At 38.1% G+C, this 19011-nt stretch overlaps 1 protein-coding gene across 1 annotated transcript in view; it reads right to left on the bottom strand.

The window, feature by feature from the left end:
- The window catches only part of MAL (mal, T cell differentiation protein (MAL blood group)), a 29916-nt gene extending 27107 nt beyond the window's left edge, over positions 1–2809 (bottom strand). The window contains exon 1 of the mRNA XM_026684271.2: positions 2617–2809. Within this exon, the coding sequence (XP_026540056.1) occupies positions 2617–2703 (87 nt within the window). The 5' untranslated portion in view covers positions 2704–2809. The remainder of the gene's footprint in view (positions 1–2616) is intronic.
- Positions 2810–19011: the final 16202 nt, after the last annotated feature.

The following is a 19011-nucleotide window of genomic DNA, read 5'->3' on the forward strand; positions in this document are numbered from 1 at the left end:
CACAATAGGAATTGCCCAAAACCCTTTCAGAACACAAGCCTCTTCATTGCATCATCTCAGCAGTTCAAACTTTAACCAAATCTGGGAGCTCAGACAACCTCAGCTATGACCTCTACATAACCCCTACTTGGCACCATGGGAATCTGACAACAGCCAATACATGTTCTTGCACAGGAACAGGTAGTTCAAGTGCAAAGCCCAAGAGAAGGTATAAAAACCCCTTACTTTCCACTCCATGTGGTCAACTTCCCAGGACCTTAAACCCATGTGGTTCTGCTTCATCATTAAACCATCTTTCCAATCAGCCTCCATGTTTCCAGTCTTTTTCCCGGCTTGGAATTGAACCAGGTGGATATTTCTCCCAACATGTGACACAATAATTCCTTTATTGGAACTGGAGATTCTTCTCAAGATGCGTTTTATTCAATATATGACAGCTAAGGACATATTTTTCAAAATATGCTTTCAGTTAGCATACATTTTTGATGAACACCCTGGAAAAATAGTATTTTGTAACAGGTTGAAATTTTCTATTCATCTAAGCATAGATGAGTTATTTAGTCTCTGTTATTGTATTTGTCATGCTATTTTTATTTTGATTATTAAAATATTTACACTTTGTAGTTAATCCTTATTTTCTGGAAAAGAAAAGAAGGTTTGTGTGCCTTCTGTTATGAATGAGAGGTTTAGAAAAAGATGGTTTGAAGGCCAAATTGTACATGAGAATAATCATGCCACTGGCATTTTTTAATTACTGGATACAGAAGTCCATAGAATAACGTGTCTTTTTCTTCTCCTTGATAAATCAGTAACTAATGGCCCCTCCAGGGTGTGAAGAGAGAATTTTGAAAGTCTTTTAGGGAAACTGTAGGACTAGAGTGGAAATTCCCCCTTTCTGCTGACTCTCTACTTGGCTACAGTTAAAATGTTAGAAGACAAAAACTGAATCCATTCAACACCCAAAATTACGCTCAGATGGGGTTGGGTATTTTGCCATTCAGTGTGTTGTGAAATCTTTTTCTTAGGATGTATAAACTAGGCTATTACACTCAGGAATAAAATGCTTCTCAATTTGAGCAGAACTTCTTAGAAGAATATAGCAATTGGGTTTTGATTACCTGGGATTAGGGTATTGTTTGAACTCAGTCACAGAGGCTCAACCAGTATTCATAAGGAAATGACCTGATGTTTTCAAATAATTGCTAGGACATGTGTAGAGATTAAAGCTGTGCAAAGCATTCAGTGCAGCACCCATACAGTAATAAACATTTGAAACCCTTTAACTGAAAATATCCATAACTGAACCACACCCTGCTAAGTCACTGGACTTGATTAATCTGTACAATCTTGTACTTATTATGAGCATTTAACATTTGGAGAGGGTATCAAGTCTCCCGTTGAAGAAGGAGATACTATCTTTCTGGGTAGCTCTTTAATAACTCCACTCTTAAGTCTTAAAAAAATAATAAGTAGACCTGCAATATTAAAGCAGACATAGGTAAGAGAATCTACAGGCTCTTTTAGCATGCAGATCTAAAAGGTAACTCAAGGCTGTTGTTGCCAATTAGCAGGGTTCCTATAGAGATGACAGTCACTAAGCTATCATATTTTCAGGTATTTCCCTGGGAAACCACCTGTTGAATACCTTGAGGATAAATATGTCTCCTTGTTTCACTGTAAATTCATAGAATATTGGAAGCTCAAGTTCAAAACTTCACTCATTCTTGAAGTTCAGGAATGGAACCTCAATGGCTCTCTCTGCCTTATCTGTCTTACAGAGTTGTTCTACCCCTCCAAGCACCCTGAAAAAAAATGAAAGCAATAGTTTCCCGGGATGCATGAGAAAAGCTATGAGCTATGAGAATAGAATTCTCCACTAAATTTTATCAACTCAAAAACCTGGGGGCTGCATTGGACACAAGACTGTCAATCTCTCTTAGTCTTTACAATCACTGCAACTGTTGCTACTCCTCTAGTCATTCACATCCCAAGCATGTGTTCTACATAATCTAATGTCTATTACAGGATCCAAGCACCTCCACATACAAGAATGGTATGGCTTGTTTCTCCAAAAAACAGCAAACTCAATAGACCTTGAAGATTGGTTTTCAGTACACAGGTCACCCGTTCAGCCAAATAATTAGCTACTTGAGTGCTGCACACCTGCACAATGTGGACCTGCTATGTGCATGAATTAGCAGAGTATAACCTTGAAAGTCAACTAAACATGCTCTTGGAATTTAAAAATAGAGATTTTTGAAGCCCGTCAATGTGGGGTGGAGGAGTGGGGCCATGTTACTTCCTTGCTAGTCTAGTTCTGTTAAAAAAAAAAAAGCCTTGCTACCCAGCCTTACATTATTATTTTCAAAATCTAATTTATTCCAGTAAACTATAGCTTATTCCACTAAAAATGTATTTGATATTGGAAGAAAAGGTATTAGCAAAACTGGAAAATCTAGATACTTTGCTTTCAGAATCCCTATGAAACTAATCTGAAGGCATCTAATCAGGGCTTTTTAGATACAGGCCAACTTTCAGAATAAAGATAAACAGTTTTTATACTGTGTTCTCTAGTAACTAAGCTAGATTTTTAAAAGAAGAAAAAGCTATACTCACAAATTCAGGAACAACAAGAATGTCAGGAAATGAAGCCAGAACTGAAGCACCACTGGGTAAAGCCGCTGTGGCGGTCGCTGAAGACATTGTGCTGTTTCCTTTTCAAAATCACACACAAAAGTCCTCACTCTACACAGCTAGATTCTAGTTTCCCTTCTTCCTCTTGGGTATGTGAGATCTTAACTGTTCAGCTACCTTAAAGTTGCCTGCCCTCCAGGGATGGAGCTCAGTATAGGTGTGGCTAACCAACCTATGTACTTGCCCATACTCTTTACGTGACCTTAGGAAAGTAAAATGACTGTTCCAGAGGATAGGTCTAATTTTTGCTGTCTCATAATTCTGCAAGCACTTTTGAATGATCATATGCAAGAGGGCAAATGTAATTAGAATAATGGGCAACTAGCTCTGAACTTAAGAAGATCAGTCCTTAGATAGCATCACTGGAACTATGTTGTTTCATTATTCTGGTACATTCTGGTATGAGTTTTAATTTCATATTTTTAAGTAATCTTATTGTGCTGGGATACAGAGCTAAATAATAGAAGCCAAAATAACAAATAATTTTATGGAAACAGCAGAAATCATGTCTCTGGCTCATTCATGAGAGATGATGCCTCAATCAGAAAAGGTGGTACAACACAGAATGCCCAGTTAGTCTGGGAACCAAGATTCAAATCTTCATGCTACAATGAAGTTTAGTGAGGTAGGGATAATGGAGAAATCAATGTGATTTGCTTGTTTTATACAAACGTAATTTACTCCTCCTTAACTAGGCATGAACAAGCAGTCTGAAAATTCAGGTTAGTGTGATTATGTACGGTTATTATTTCATTTACATTACCGTCAATATAAAAGACTTTACTAAATGCCAGACTGTTTTTCAAAGTATTCCCAACCTATAATTTAATGCAAGAACTCAGTAGAGGAAAGGAAGCAGTAAAAAGGCAAAGTGGAATGCAATAGGTAGCTGTTCACTAGCAAGGAATTGAAATGCTTCCCCAAAAATGTGAGCTTTAAAGAGTGATTTGAGGGAAGAAATGTGAAATCAGTCAGATTTAGTAGAGAGGCACTTTTCAGGTAAATAGAACAGGAATGGGGAACAAAGAAAACATTGACATGGAACTAGAATAAAAAAATTGTGACCAGGGATCAATTGGGATATAAGAACAGAGTGGTAAGATGCAGCAAAATTATGGATGACTTCAACAAAAAATATAAGAAATTTATGTTAGAACCTGATTTGGGTAGGAATCCAGTCCCAGATTTAAGGAGACATTTGTGATCTGATTGAAGAGAAAAGTGGGTGATGTTGTAATACAAATCACCCACCTCTGGGTGATGGAAGCCAAGATGGGACAAACAGAAGACCTGTCAGTATAGGAGAATTCTGGTATCTATTTTATTTATCAAATTTATATGCCACTCATCTCGCAGTGCAAGATGACGCTGAGTTATTATAACATATAATAAAACGTATTTTATTCCCAATGATTGCAGAAACTGGGTGTTCTAGTCCAGTGAAAAGAAGAACTAGGGTGACATGATAGCATTGTTCCAATATTTGAGGGGCTGCCAGAAAGATAAGGCGGTCAACCTATTTTCTAAATCACCAGAAGGCAAGATGAGAAACAATGGATGGAAACAAATCAAGGAGAGAAGCAACCTAGAACTAAAGAGAAATATCCTAAAAGTGAGAACAATTAACGAGTGGAAAGGCTTGCCTTCAGAAGTTGTGGTTGTTCCATCCCTGGAGAGCTTTAAAGAAGAGGCGAGAAAAACCAGTTGTCTGGAATGGTATAGGGCAGTGGTCCCCAACCTTTTTTGTACCAGGGACCAGTTTCACGCAGAAACATTTTTTCAAGGACCGGGTAGGGGCGTGAAGGTTCCAATAACCTTAATCAATGCTGGGTGTTTTGTCTCCATGTAGCGGCGCAGTTTTGATGGTTTCATGGCTTCATCGTTGTCTCGTTTACCCTTTCCAAAAAAACTCTCCAGTGAACTCTGTTTCTGGCTCATTTTGCGAGGGCTAGCTTGCATTGCTGATGCAGGATAAATACGCGCCAAAGAGTCAAGCGCGGAAGTTAGGCGAGGGCGGAAGTGGTTGTCTTTCAAAATAAGACACCCGGAAGCAAAAACATATTTTTATATATATTTTAATCACGATTATTCATTTTTTGTGGCCCGGTACAAAATGATCCATGGACCGGGACCGGTCCAGGGCCCGGTGGTTGGGGACCCCTGGTATAGGGTCTCCTGCTTGAGCAGAGGTTTGGACTAGGTCTTGTCCAACTCTGTTATTCTGTTATATGGAAGTAAAGTAATTATAAATACAAAAACATATTAAAATGGCAAGAAATTAAACCAAACTAAAAATGCATTTAGAGCAGAGAGATGGTGGTGGTTATGTTTTACAGAACAATATTTTATTTAAAACAGCAAATTTCGTGGAAGCAGCCTTTATTGGTCAGATTGAGTGTCTAATCCAAGTCCAGTCAAAAAGACAACAAATAAATCCTAAAAAGGGAAAATGGAGAGTTTGATATTATTCATCAAGAATTAGCATCCAAGCAACATCCACATCTAGCCACAGTTTTCCTCCATCTGGTGAATTCTATTTAAATTATACTATTTTTATGGTTCATCTTTCTGTAAAAATTAGTATATGCAGGATTCTGGCAAAATAGAATTCTTCTTTCTCCTTTTTTTCAAAAATGCACAAATGATCATTTATAGTAATGCTTTGAATGAAAGATGATTAAGGAACAAACCAACGCATCCTCCAAGATGAAAATGGGGGAGTGATCTTTTTGTGGGGGTTGGGATATAGATTGTATCCTTCACATGGAAATGAATTATTTAAACTCCATACCAATTGATAAATAAAACAAAAATCATGATAATTTCACAAGCTCGGATATATGCTAACTGCCTTTTCACCCTTCTTACTTTCTTAACCGTTTACCTACTCTATTAATAAATGCAGTATTCACTTTCTGTGAGTTCTCCCAACACATGAATTTGAATTTTCGCACAGATAATTTGCACATTGTGAAATTTGTTTCTTTCACCCAAAAGATATTTGGCTCTAAAACTTACACTCCACAAGCGAAGGTCATTAATATGTTAGATGCCAATCAGTCAAACTGACTCCCAGCAATTGCCATTTTGGCATATCTTTAATAATTTACCAATTTATATGCTGCTCATCTCATTAATCCATTATACCTCTTCCAAGGGTACACTGAAAACTACTCAATCCCTCTACCAAATTTTTTGTCTTCTTTTACTTCCCCTGAATCCTTGACAAATATATTTGCCTTATCAGTGAGATGGATGGCTTATAACTTGAATAAATATTTTTTTTCCTAGGCTGTTGTCTGCTTGCAACATATGTCCAAAGAACATGGGTTTGCACTGAATGTCACTTCAGGGGAGGACTCTGTCTTTATTTGAACAAGAGGGAGTGGTTGGTTCTTCTTGCAATCCATGATAACCATCTCCAGATCCATATTTAGAAGGAATTTAATGTAAATTATCATTGAAAAGATCTTTAACTATTATGATCTCAAAAATCTTCATTTGTAGAAATATCCTTATACTTCAGGATCATGTCTAAGTTTGTCATTGCCAATCTCTCCAACATTAATTTTCCTTTTATTTCTCCAGCACGTTATTTTTACATTCATCTATTCTAGAGCTCAAGAAATCTAAAATATGTTTATCTTTGTTTCCAAGATTGATGAAAAATGGTGGTCATAAACAAGTCCCCACTATTTTTTTATGCATGTCAAAAAAAGTCAAGGTGGTGGCTACAACCACACAGTCATAGTCCTGTTCCTTTTTTATCTACAGCAATGAAGGTAAAATAAAGATAAAAGCTGTCACCACGTGGTTGTGATCAGAGGTGGTATTCAGCTGGTTCAGACTGGTTCTGGCATACCAGTAACAAAAATTTTGACTGGTTCAGAGACTGGCAAATACCACCTCTAGCTGGCCTCGCCCACCCACCCCTGCTCTTACCTCTCCTATATTCTGTTCTTTATTAGTTCAGCTGATTCGTACAGCAGAGCAGATTCTGCACCTCAGCCAAGCTAAAAAAACAGCACAGCTCACCAGCGTTGATACAGAGGGTGGTCTTTGAGTCCTGCACATACACGCGCATGAAATGTGCGTTTGGCATTAACTGTACCTGCACAGCTCACCAGCATTGATACAAAGGGTGATCTTTGTGGACCTTTGCACGTGTGCGCACAAAGCCGCTCTCCAAACCGGTAGGAAATTTTTTTGAAACCCACTACTGGTTGTGATATTTTTGATGTACACTCCTCAAGGACACCACTTCTTTGCTCTTAATTGTATCTTCACTAAGCATGTTGGTTAATACTATTTTTAGGCAGTTGTGCATTGTGACTTAAGCTTTACATCTGCCATATATAAATCAGCTTCAGAAATTCCTTTCCAGATTTTAAGTGCTTTCTCCATTGTGGCTAGTGATTGCAAGTTGTGTTATCAGACTGTGGTCAACATTGTGCACAATGTTTTTAATAGTAACTCAGATTTTTTGCTATCCCTATTTATTTTCATAATGAGCTATTCCCATTCTATTTTCCATTTGTCAGATTATGCATCTTTTGGCTTCCTGTTTTGCCTTCACCTCTTCTAGCCTTGCCATTTTTGTAGTACATTTGCTGCATATGTTAAAAGAGATATGAGAACAATTTATTGTGATGACCCGGGGTGTGGCACAAAGGCAACACAGTCACATAAATAAGAAGAGTCTCTGTAGTACCTCCAACTTTGCCCCCAATGTTCAGGTTACCTTTGGCTGGAGAAAAAAACTCTCCCAAGAACAGTCTTTAAGTGGAGGAAATTCAGTCCAAAAACAAAGTACATACAAACTGTAAATAAAATCCCACACAAACCATGTTGATTATTACTTCGTTTCAGATGTTTCACAAGTCCTATTGTTGGTCTGAAGACAATACAGGTGGAAGGCAAATATAGGCATTCTTTGATGTCATACATGAAGTCAGAATTAAAATAATTTGAAATATGGGCACTTCTCAAGATTTGGTTCTTTAGGACAGGAAATGAGTTGCAGAAAGCATATTAACTTTTATCATATACATATGAATTTGGCAAGTGGGTCTCTTACTCTCCTCCCATAATTAAGAAAAAAAAACTTTAAATGATGAAAACATTCAGTAAAAATTAAATATAGTTAGATGATTTTAGTATTTATATTTTAAAATTCCATAAAAATTGGAGATAGAAGTGAATTTGCCCACCGTGGGGATTGTTAACTAATAAAGTATAAGAGGATTAATTTATAATAGTAACTGGATCTAGTTTTTCAGATAGTGGAAACAGGTATTGAGCTCACATATAACCCATCATGCATAGGTTCTGAGAATGTAGGGGTGTCTACAAGAAGGGTTAAAGGGTCAAGATGGCAAAGGGTCAGTTGTGCAATCAAAACCCTGCCCCTTTTGTAAACTTCTTTCCGAAGAAACCTGATGGTTGAATAGTTCTAAAGCTTTTACTCGCCATGCTGTTGTCATGGAAATAAGCTAAAGTTGAATGTAAAGACAGCATTCCGATCTCTTGCCTAATACTACAAACAACATAATCTTATAAGTCTTGGCAGAGATACATTTAGCGATTGGAGCCTGATTTCTGGCAAAAGAGATACCTGATGATTACTTCAATGCCATTTTCTTCCATGTGAAAAGGACTTGGACACATTTCTAAACTAGGGTTCAACTAACCAAATTAAGCCAAGCAATAACCATCCTTAAAACAAGGCATGTAAAATAGTTGGCTTTGCCTGACATAATTCTTGGATTGGGTTCATCCAATCACATTGGAAGTATAAAAGTATAAAGTATAAAATTTTTCTCCATTCTGTTCTCAAATAATATTTTGTTAGGGTTTTGCAGGATTAGTAACTTTACTCTAGACAAGAAATACAATGCTTTGTACGGGGATCCTTTTTAAAAAATTGTTTACCTGTGAAAAAGGATTATGAGGAGTCACTTGAAATATTTGATTGGATCATTTTTGTAGGTCTCAAATAAAATAGAAATATATGTACAAATTTTTAAGCATGGATTGATTTAAAGTAGGTATTACAATTGTTATTGCTTCTTTTTTAAGTGAGAGCTTGATCGTTATGGTGGTCAATTTCAATTTTCAAGAATTTGATTTGGAAATGGAATAATTCTGTACTGGATTTAAAGAGACGGTGTGGCTGTCACACAAATAACCAAATACCAAATTTGTCAGAAAGCAGAGACCAAGGATGAATTCAAAAGACATAATCCAATATAGCACTAAAATAGCTTTGATTACTCTCCTTTCTTAGATAAGGGATGAAGTAACACAACTTTTAAATTCTCTTGATATTCCTATATCCTTTAGCACCAAAGGCCACAGTGTCATTCTATATCAACTATGTGAGTTAGATATGAAAAACACTGTGATGAAGTAATTTCCTTTCTACATAAAAAGTTACAGAAACATATTGGGGGGTTTCTGATAGCAACTGGACTGTATTGCTTTCCTTCTGTTGTTCTATCATCTGTCTGTCTGTCTGTCTATCATCTATCTATCTGTCTGTCTGTCTGTCTGTCTGTCTGTCTGTCTGTCTAATGGCACTGTCATCCTGGAAATTTAAATAATAGTTTTGATAACACACAATTTTGTCATTTTGCTCTTCCTGAATCAGAGGAACTATGTAGGTACACGGAAGCTAACTTAAATCATTGGAGGCTAAATGGCAGCCCGTATTGAGTTATTATTGTACATGCCATTAAGTTGGTTTCTATTCTTAATAACCACATAGATAGATTTCTTCCTTGATGATCTGTCCTATTTTGGTCCTTTGGACCTTCCAATAGTGCACCCTCACTACTGTCATTGAGTTGGTCTATCTACTTTGCTACTGATCATCTTCTCTTTCCTTCCACTTTTCCCACCAATATAGCCTTCTCCTGAGAGCCAGATGGTCACATAATGTATCCAAATCAGGATAATTTGAGTCTGGTCATTTATGACTTGAGTGAGACTCCAGGTTGATTTGTTCATCAAGAATGCATTTAAAGCTATTCTCTGCCCTCACCTTAACTCTTCTGACCATCTCTCTGTGCTGCTTATCATGGCATATAAGCCTCTGTTACTTAGAGAGAAACCAACTGTGAAGCAAGTGAGGGTTTGAGCACACAGAGCTATAGAAGCATTACAAGATTGCTTTGAGTACATGGGTTGGGGCTTGTTTTAAAAAGCTGCAAAGAATAACAACATATTAATGTAGACAAGTATGCCACCACTGTATCTGCACACATTCAGGTGCATTGTCTGTGTCCTTAAAAACATTGTTGTGCAGGCTCATGAAAAACCCTGGATGACACATGAGGTTTGCAAAGATGTAGAAATCACAGAATGTGACTTTTAAATCCAATGATACGCTGGCGCTTAGAACAGCTAGAGCCAATTTGAAAAGTGCCATAAAAACAGCAAAGCAAGCCCATTTTCAGAAAGTTCAGAACTTTTTTCAGGACTCTACAAACACCAGATGTATTTGGCATAGCATCCAGGCCATTATAAACTATAAGGTGGTTCCATTGTCTTGTAAGGGCAACATGTACTTTTTAAATGAGCTGGACACATTTTTTTGATGATTTGAGGCATCAAATAGTACTTCGTGAGGAAAACTATGCCTCATCCTGATAAGCAAGTGCATAGGATGCGAGAAGTGGGTAGATGAGTTGGCTTGTGTTCTTACAGATATTTTCAGTCTTTCATTGCAGCAGGCAGTTGTCCCTTCATGTTTTAAGACTGCAATTGTTTTGCCAGTACCTAAAAATTTACAATCATGGTTCTTAATGATTAGCATCTAGTTGCACTTATGTCCATCATTATGAATGTTTTTCAAAGGATCATAAAGGATTTTATTGTGTCCTCCTTTCTCCAGCACTTGATTCACTTCAGTTTGCTTACTGGGTGAATTGCTCTGCAGAGGATGCCATTTACTCTGTTCTCCATCTGAACTTGGTGCACTTAGAGGAAAGAAATACATGTGAATACTATTTGTTAACTTTAGTTCAGCATTTAATACAATCATTCCTCAGTATTTAGTAGACAAACTAGGCCTTTTAGGCTTTAATACTCCTTTGTGCAAGTGGACTCTTGATTTTCTCACTGATAGGCCCCAGTATGTGTAACTTAGGACAAATATTTCACCATTTTCTTGAGCACAGGTTCAATTCAGGGCTGTGTCCTAACTCCACTATTGTTCACCCTGTTGACCAATGACTGTTGTGCAAGGTTTGCTATCAACATATGGTGAAGTATGTGGATGATACAACATCCGTAGTGGGCCTCATTCGGGATGACAATGAGGGTACTTACAGGGAGGAAGTAGAGGGTTTGGTGGACTGGTATAAAAAAACAGCTTGGTTCTAAATGTAGGAAAAACAAAAGAGATCATTATCTATTTCAGAAAAGGTAGGCACAGCCATATACCCCTGTATATTAATGATTCAGCTGTGAAGGTACTTAGTAGTATTAAGTTTCTGGCTGTGCAGCTAACAGGTAGGTTAGCTTGATCACTCAACAGTGAGACACTGGTGAAGCGGGCACAGCAGTGCCTGCATTTTCTGCATTGTATGACAAAAACACATCTTCCTTTCCCTGTCCTTACCACTTTCTGTAGAGGACCAATTGAAAGCATCCTGTCATATTACTATTTGGTTTGGAAGTATTGCTGTTTCAGACAGGAAGGCTGTGCAGACAGTGATGAGGACAGCAGAAAAGATAATTGGAAGTTTACTTCCTTCAATCCAGGACATGGCATATAAATGCTGCTTGACCAAGAAGTATTGTCAGGGACACAACACATCTTCACCATGATCATTTTTCTTTGTAACCTTCTGGGAGGAGGCTTCACAATAGAAACAGAACTACTAGATTCTGCAATAGATTTGTACCATACAATATCAATATTGTTAACTCTCAAGACATTTTTTTCGCTATGTATTCAAAATAGATTGTGATTAGTGTGTGTGTGCAATGAGGTGTACACACACATACACAATGCATTTAGAAAGTATTCAGATCCCCTTCACTTTTGTCAATTCTGTTATGCTGCAGCCTGATTCTACAGTTGTTGAAATTCATTTTGTTCTCATTAATTTACACGCAGCACCTTATAATGACAAAATGAAAACAGAATTATACAAATCTCTGTAAATTTATTAAAAAGAAAAAAACTGAAATATTGTATTGGCATAGGTATTCAGAACCTTTGCAACAACACTAGAAATTTAGCTTAGGTTCCTCCCATTTCTCTTAATTATTGCTGACATGTTTCTGCACCTTGATTGGAGTTGACTGTGGTAAATTAAATTGATTGGGCATGATTTGGAAAGCATACACCTCTCTATAGAAGACCTCACAACTGGCATATATACTGTAGCAGAGAAAAGGCCATGAGGACAAAGGAACTGCTGCAGAGCTGAGAGATAGAATTATTGCAAAGCACAGATCTGGAAAAGGCTACAGTAAAATTCTTGCTGCACTGAGGGTTCCTAAGAGTACAGTGGCCTCCATAATAATTCTCAAATGGAAGAAGTTTGGTACAACCAGAAATCTTCCAAGAGCTGGTTGCCTGGTCAAAGTGAGCAATCAGGGGGGAAGGGCCTTAGGTGACCAAGAAACTGATGGTCATTCTGACTGGACTCCAGAGTTCTTGCATAGAGATGGGACAGAGTTCCAGAAGGACAACCATCACTTTAGCCCTCCACTGATCTGATCTTTATAGCAGAGTGGCTAGACGAAAGCCTCTCCTCAGTGCAAAACACATGAAAACCCACTTGAATTGCAAAAAAACCCACCTGAAGACTCCCAGACTGTGAGTCAGTGGTGGGATTCAATTTTTTTTACTACCAGTTCTAGGGTGTAGCTTGGTGGGCGTGGCAGGGGATGGATACTGTAAAATCTCCAGTCAGAGGTAGTATTTGCCGGTTCTCTGAACTACTCAAAATTTCCACTACCGGTTCTCCAGAACTGGTCAGAACCTGCTGAATACCACCTCTGCTGTGAGTTATAAGATTCTCAGGTCTGATGAAACCAAGATTGAACTGTTTGCCTCAATTCTAAATGTTATGTCTGGAGGATACCAGGCACCACTCATCACCTGCCCAATATCACCCCGACAGTGAAGCATGGTAGTGGCAGCATCATGCTGTTGGGGTGTTTTGCAGCAGCAGAGAATGGGGGACTGGTTAGGATTGAAGGAAAGCTGAATGGAGCAAAGTACAGGAACATCCTCAATGAAAACCTATTCGAGAGTGCTCAGGATCTCAGAGTGGGCCAAAGGTTCACTTTCCAACATGACAATGATCCTAAGCATACAGCCAAGACAACACAGGAGTGGCTTAGGGACAACTCTGTGAATGTCCTAGAGTGGCACAGCCAGAGCCCTGACTTGAAACCTATTAAACATCTCTGGAAGCACCTGAAAATGACTGTCCACCAATGGTTGCCATCCAACCTGACTGAGCTTGAAAGGATTTGCAAAGAAGGATGGCAGAAAATCCCCCAATCAGGTGTGCAAAGCTTGTCGCGTCATATCCCAAAAGATTTGAGGCTGTAATTGCTGCAAAAGATGGTTCAACAAGGTAGTGAGTGAAGGATCTGAATACTTATACCAATGTGATATTTCAGTTTTTTTTCTTTTTAATGAATTTACAAACATTTCTAAAATTCTGTTTTTTCTTTGTCATTATGGGGTACTGAGTGTAGATTGATGAGAAAAAAATGAATTTCAACAAGTGTAGAATCAGACTGCGGCATAACAAAACTGACAAAAGTGAAGGGGATCTGAATACTTTCTGAATGCACCGTGTTTATGTGTATGTTCTTCTTTTGAGAGCGAGCATTGGAATTTCATTTTAATGTTTGTCATTGTGTACACAGAAAAGTAACAATAAAAGTTATCTTATCTTATTTCTTATTTCAATGAGCCACCTATTTGTTTTCTTGGCAGTTCATGGTATTCAGCAACCCATAGAGTTTAAGGACTGCAGATGTGGATAAACACTTTCAGGTGTTCTGGTCAAGTTGCATCCCCTGAAGGAACATATATGGAATTTCAAGTTCTTGCTTGATTCAAAGCAGAGGTTCAGAGGGTATCAATAGCAAGGCTTGTTTCTGCCAGTTTATTTATATTTTCCCTAGACCAGGATTTTAGTTATCCATGGTTTTAATTGTCTTTAATTATTCATGGCCAATATTATTCACAATTAGATTGCTAGAAGTCACAGCCAGTACAAAATACAATTATGTATTCTGTATCATGTTGGACAACTACAATCATATCAGACAGACTTGTTTATCTGAGCTATAGTCAAAGTCAAGATGTTGTAGTATATATAAAGACATATAGCAGGAATGAGAAATGTATTAATGCCATACTCTGCTTTGAACTTTGCACAGGCTTCCAGAAAACCCTTCCTAATTTGCATTTGAACATTAGCAGTGATTTGGATTTCAGCAACAAACCACTAGGAAATACTTTCTGTAATGTTTAGAATTCATGAGTTACTTATCTAATAGACTGAATGGTCTATTAGATACAGGGAAAAGCAACATTAATGCATAAAAACTATTAGTTATTTCACATGATAGCAAAATGGGTGGATGCTTGCTTTCTTTGTTATATACCCATGGCCATGTGCATGTATAGCTTTGTTTTGCTTTGAAACATTTATTTTTAATTTTTAGAAAAAGTGAGCTATGCAGACACCATTTTATATTGAAATAAATTGTCCTATCATCCCATTTTTTTCATGCCTGTCTTCTAGAAAGCAGTTGCCTTGCCATTTCCAAAAGTAAAATATGTATTTCAATTCTTCACATACTTAATTTAATTATCCATTACTATTTTAATTAATTATAATCCCAACACACTTAACTTTATATTACATTTCCATCCCTGGTAACCCTAACCCTAACCCTAACCCTGCTCCACATCCATTATTCAGTTTAATATTTTTTTATTTTTTTTATTTGATTTGTCAATCACTTACAAGATAATAGGCATAAGTATAAACATGAGTAAGAATATAGGAAATAGTTACAAATAAATAGGGACAATAGGACAGGGACAGTAGGCACGATTGTGTACTTATGCACACCCCTTACAGACCTCTTAGGAATGGAGTGAAGGCAATAGTGGATAGTACAGGACTAAGAAAGACAGAGTACACATTGAGGGCCAATGTGGTATAGGAGTTAACTAGGATTTAAGACAGGAAGACAGAAGTTCAAGTCCATCCTCAACCACAGAAAGACATAGGATGATTCTTGGACAGCTACTGGGCTGGCCCCGGTGCACACTTAGTGGACCAATGATGGAGACATGTTGTTGCAGTCAAAAAAAATTTGTTAAAAACAGATCTAGGATAGAGGATAGGGTATTTTGCTACTAGCCCTTCAAGCCACATCTATTACTGAACTGCCTCCCTGTTCAGTAGGGAAGAACCTAATGATATGATGAACTTTGCTAATAGTTTTCTGGCACAAGTGCTTATGGTATAGCAGGAAATTCAGTGGAGAATTTGCATTCCTTCAAACAAAGACTTTTGACCCAGTTAGTATGATTGAAGACTACCTGAACTGCTGGTAAGAAGATGTGACTAGGTTAAGTATGTGAATGGGACAGGGCCACCAGCTTTCAATCCAACCCCAACACAGCTCATGGGGTTATTCTTGTGGAGAAAAATTGAAGAAGGGAGCATTATAAATAGCTCCTTGGGCTTCTGTAAGAAAGGCAGCTTTCTGTAAGAAAGGCAATGTAGAAATCTAATATTTAAAAGAATAGATAACAGAAGGAAATAACAAAGGACTGCTGGAAGGATTCAAATGGGAGGAACCATATGCCATGGTCTTGATCCACTGGCCCACATTTACAATTTCCTATATGATTTAGAAGCTATTTTAAGGCAGAAACCAAGGTTAGATTTAGATTTGTTTAAAGAAGGGACTCTCTCTTTCTTACATCTACCCAATGAACACTGAAACACATTTTTTACATCTGATAAAATAACTGTCATGCAATCTTATGAGAAAATGGCCATTTGTCACCAAGAGACCAAAGGTCATATTAAGATGCTGTAATCCTGTGATTTCTTTCTAGCTTGCAAGATACTTTATTTTTCAAAATTCTGTAAGAGAAATGGAATTGTCAGTATGGCATAGCTTAAAGAGAACTGCCCTTAGGTTGGAGAAACTTGGAATACTTCCAGGGAAATAATTTATTACTCAGTTGCCTTTCCTTGTATACACATTTTTGTACAGAACTTAGACAACTTTCTCTTACATTTGTTACATGTCACGTTTTTTCCATCAAGATATTGGTCTTTTCCTTTACCAACAAAATAGCATAAGGAAGTAAATAGTTGTCAATACAAAGAGCCATCTGCTTGGAAGCAGCACCTAACTTCAATTCTCTATCCTATTCCTTTTAGCCTAATTCGAAGGACACAAAGGCATGTTATGAAAAGACATATGGATCAGATGCTCCAGGTACATCCATGTCTACCAAATAACTGTCTCAGGTGCAGAGGTAATCTAAAGAAGGAGCTTCTCCTTCAAGAAACAGTACGGTTAATCTGAAATGTATTTGTAAATAGATGAACTTGGTTTTTTTGCAAAGACTACTTACCCCCTTTAGCCCCACTTATTTCTAGAGACATTTCCCACCCACTTTAGTAATACTATTGCTAAATTTGCAGATGATACAACAGTGGTGGGACTTACTCTGGGGGAGATGAGTCTGCCTACCGAGATGAGGTGGACCAGTTGCTTTCATGGTGTGGAGACAACAACTTGGTCCTCAACACCAATAAGACCAAGGAGCTTATAGTGGATTATAGAAGGAACAGATCAGACATCCAGCCCTTGCTTATCAATGGAGACCGAGTGGAGCAAGTGGCCAGTTTTAAGTTTCTGGGTGTTACCCGAAAAGAGGACCTGACCTGGGGTGCCCACATTGCAGCCTTGGTCAAAAGGGCCCAACAGAGATTATACTACCTGAGGCTTCTCAGAAAGCAACAACTGAATGAGAAACTGCTGGTGACCTTCTATTGCTACACCATAGAAAGCATTTTAACATACTGCACCTCTGTATGGTTTGCCAATTGCACAGTGGCAGATAGGAAAGCACTCCAGAGGGTTAATGACATTGCCCAGAAGATCATGGGTTGCCCTCTCCCCTCTTTGGAAGAGCTTTATAGCTCCCGCTGCCTTAAGAAAGTTCAAAACATTCTCAAAGATCCATCTAATCCTGGGAACCCTTTTTTTGAACTATTACCATCTGGCAGATGGTACAGAATAATAAAAACAAGGACAAATAGGCTGAAAAACAGCTTCTATCCCAGGGCAAGTAGCTCTTTTGAATTCTGCTGTATAGTGCAGTGCTGGTATGATGTCGAGGGTTTTCGGTTCAATGTGTGAAAGGTGAAGGATGTGTGTTTGTGTTTATTTTCATGGTCATGATGTACACTGAAGATGGTGTTTGATTTCGTTGTACGAAGTGCAATGACAATAAAGTAAAACTAAACTAAACTAAATTTCTGCTAGATATTCAGGAATAGCTCCAAATCATAGGCAGGTGGGTTGATGGAAGGAGAGGTTTGACTTTTTCAGAAGAACTGCATCAAGAGAGAGTTACAGCTGAGCAGAAAAGAAAAAGTATGCTGTATTCTGCAGTCTTCCAGCAGAGCATTGTGGACACCTGGTGGCTAATCATACAATTACATGTGGCAGAATAAAACTATTTCATATTCATCTACTGTATATTTTGAATTAATACTGGTAGCTAGATTAAAACAGGTGGGTTAGGTCTCCCAAAGATGGCAAGGTTGCCATCTAGCTAAATAAAATGTGTCCATACTGATTTCCACTTCTGGATCAGAACATAGATTTAAGAAAATCAATAGGGGATATTCTTCATGGTTAGGGCTATGCATGCCTCCTGCCAATTGTTGAAGTGCCAATTCCTAGTAAAGAGCAAAGAGCTACCAGGGCCCCATCTCTAACATTTAGCTTCCTTTTCTTTAAGAGTTCTCTGGTTTTGGTTTCTTGCAAAGATACATAAAGAAATATGTAGTTCACGCCAGGGATGGGATTCAACCGGTGTTACTACCGGTTTGGTGACTACATTTTGCATGTGCATGCACGCCAGATGCACACTGTATGCGCATGCTAAAAACCTTAAGCTATGCCGACCGGACAGCTGGAAAGCACTGCACGCAGCTGTGCAGCATTTGAAAAGCCACTTTTTCCCGCTTTTTCAACCTCAGCTGAGCCACGCAAAGCAGCTGAGGTTGAAAAAGCAGGAAATAAAGGACAGGTAAGAGCCCGGGCGGGCGGTGGACCAAATAGCAGCAAACACAGAATCGATTCAGTATCTGCTGTTCTTCAGAGCTACCGGTTCCATAGAGCTGGGCAGAACCGGTAGCATCCCACCCCTGGTTCATGCTCTATTGAGATGCTCAATAAGGAACAATTTTCTTATGGTTGCTTTATAAGGGTTTGCCATTTTTCAAACATTTCATCTATTCTGATATAATAAACTTGGTAATGTCTGAGCAGGGTTTTATTCATTTATTTATTTTATCAAATTTTGAAACCACCCATCTCTTACACAGAGGGAGTCTGGGCGGTCTATATGGACTGAATTGAGTTTTGTGCCCTTTTTGCTTTGAAGGGGACTGTTTATCAATTACCTCTTTCCCTCCCATCATCTCGGTCCACACCTCCCTCTTTCTCTCTCCCCCCCCACTCCTCTCTCTCTCCCTTCCCAGGGCACCTCCCCCTCCATTTTAATCCTGGGATGATTCTTCTTTCTTTTTTGTTGGGAAAAGGTGTATGTAGATATATGTGTGTATGCGTGTGCACTTGTCTATGCAGTTTGTGTGCGTGTGTGCATGTGCATAGTTGGGGGTTATTATTTTATTATTTTATTATTTTTCTTTTTATTCTTTTTATTTCTTTTATATGAAGTTTTCATATCATTGTAAGCCACCTTGAGACACCATGTGCAAGTAGGCAGCAATATAAATTTTCTAAATAAATAAACCATGATACCGGTAGTCTTCATAATTGGGCCCAAATGTTCTGTGGTAAGTGAGACAGTTAAGTGAGTTTTGCCCTTTTTTATGCCCCTTCTTGCCACATCTGTTAAGTGAATCACTGCAGTTGTTAAGTTAGTAACACAGTTGTTAAAATAATCTGGTTTTCCTATTGACTTTGCTTGTCAGAAGGTGACAAAATGACCCTGGAACACTACAACCATCATAAATCTGAGCCAGTTGCCAAGCCTCTGAATTT

This window comes from Notechis scutatus, chromosome 1 (assembly GCF_049901735.1).
Source record: "Notechis scutatus isolate UNSWTSFEM ecotype Mainland chromosome 1, rNotScu1.2, whole genome shotgun sequence".
Lineage (NCBI taxonomy): Eukaryota > Metazoa > Chordata > Lepidosauria > Squamata > Elapidae > Notechis > Notechis scutatus.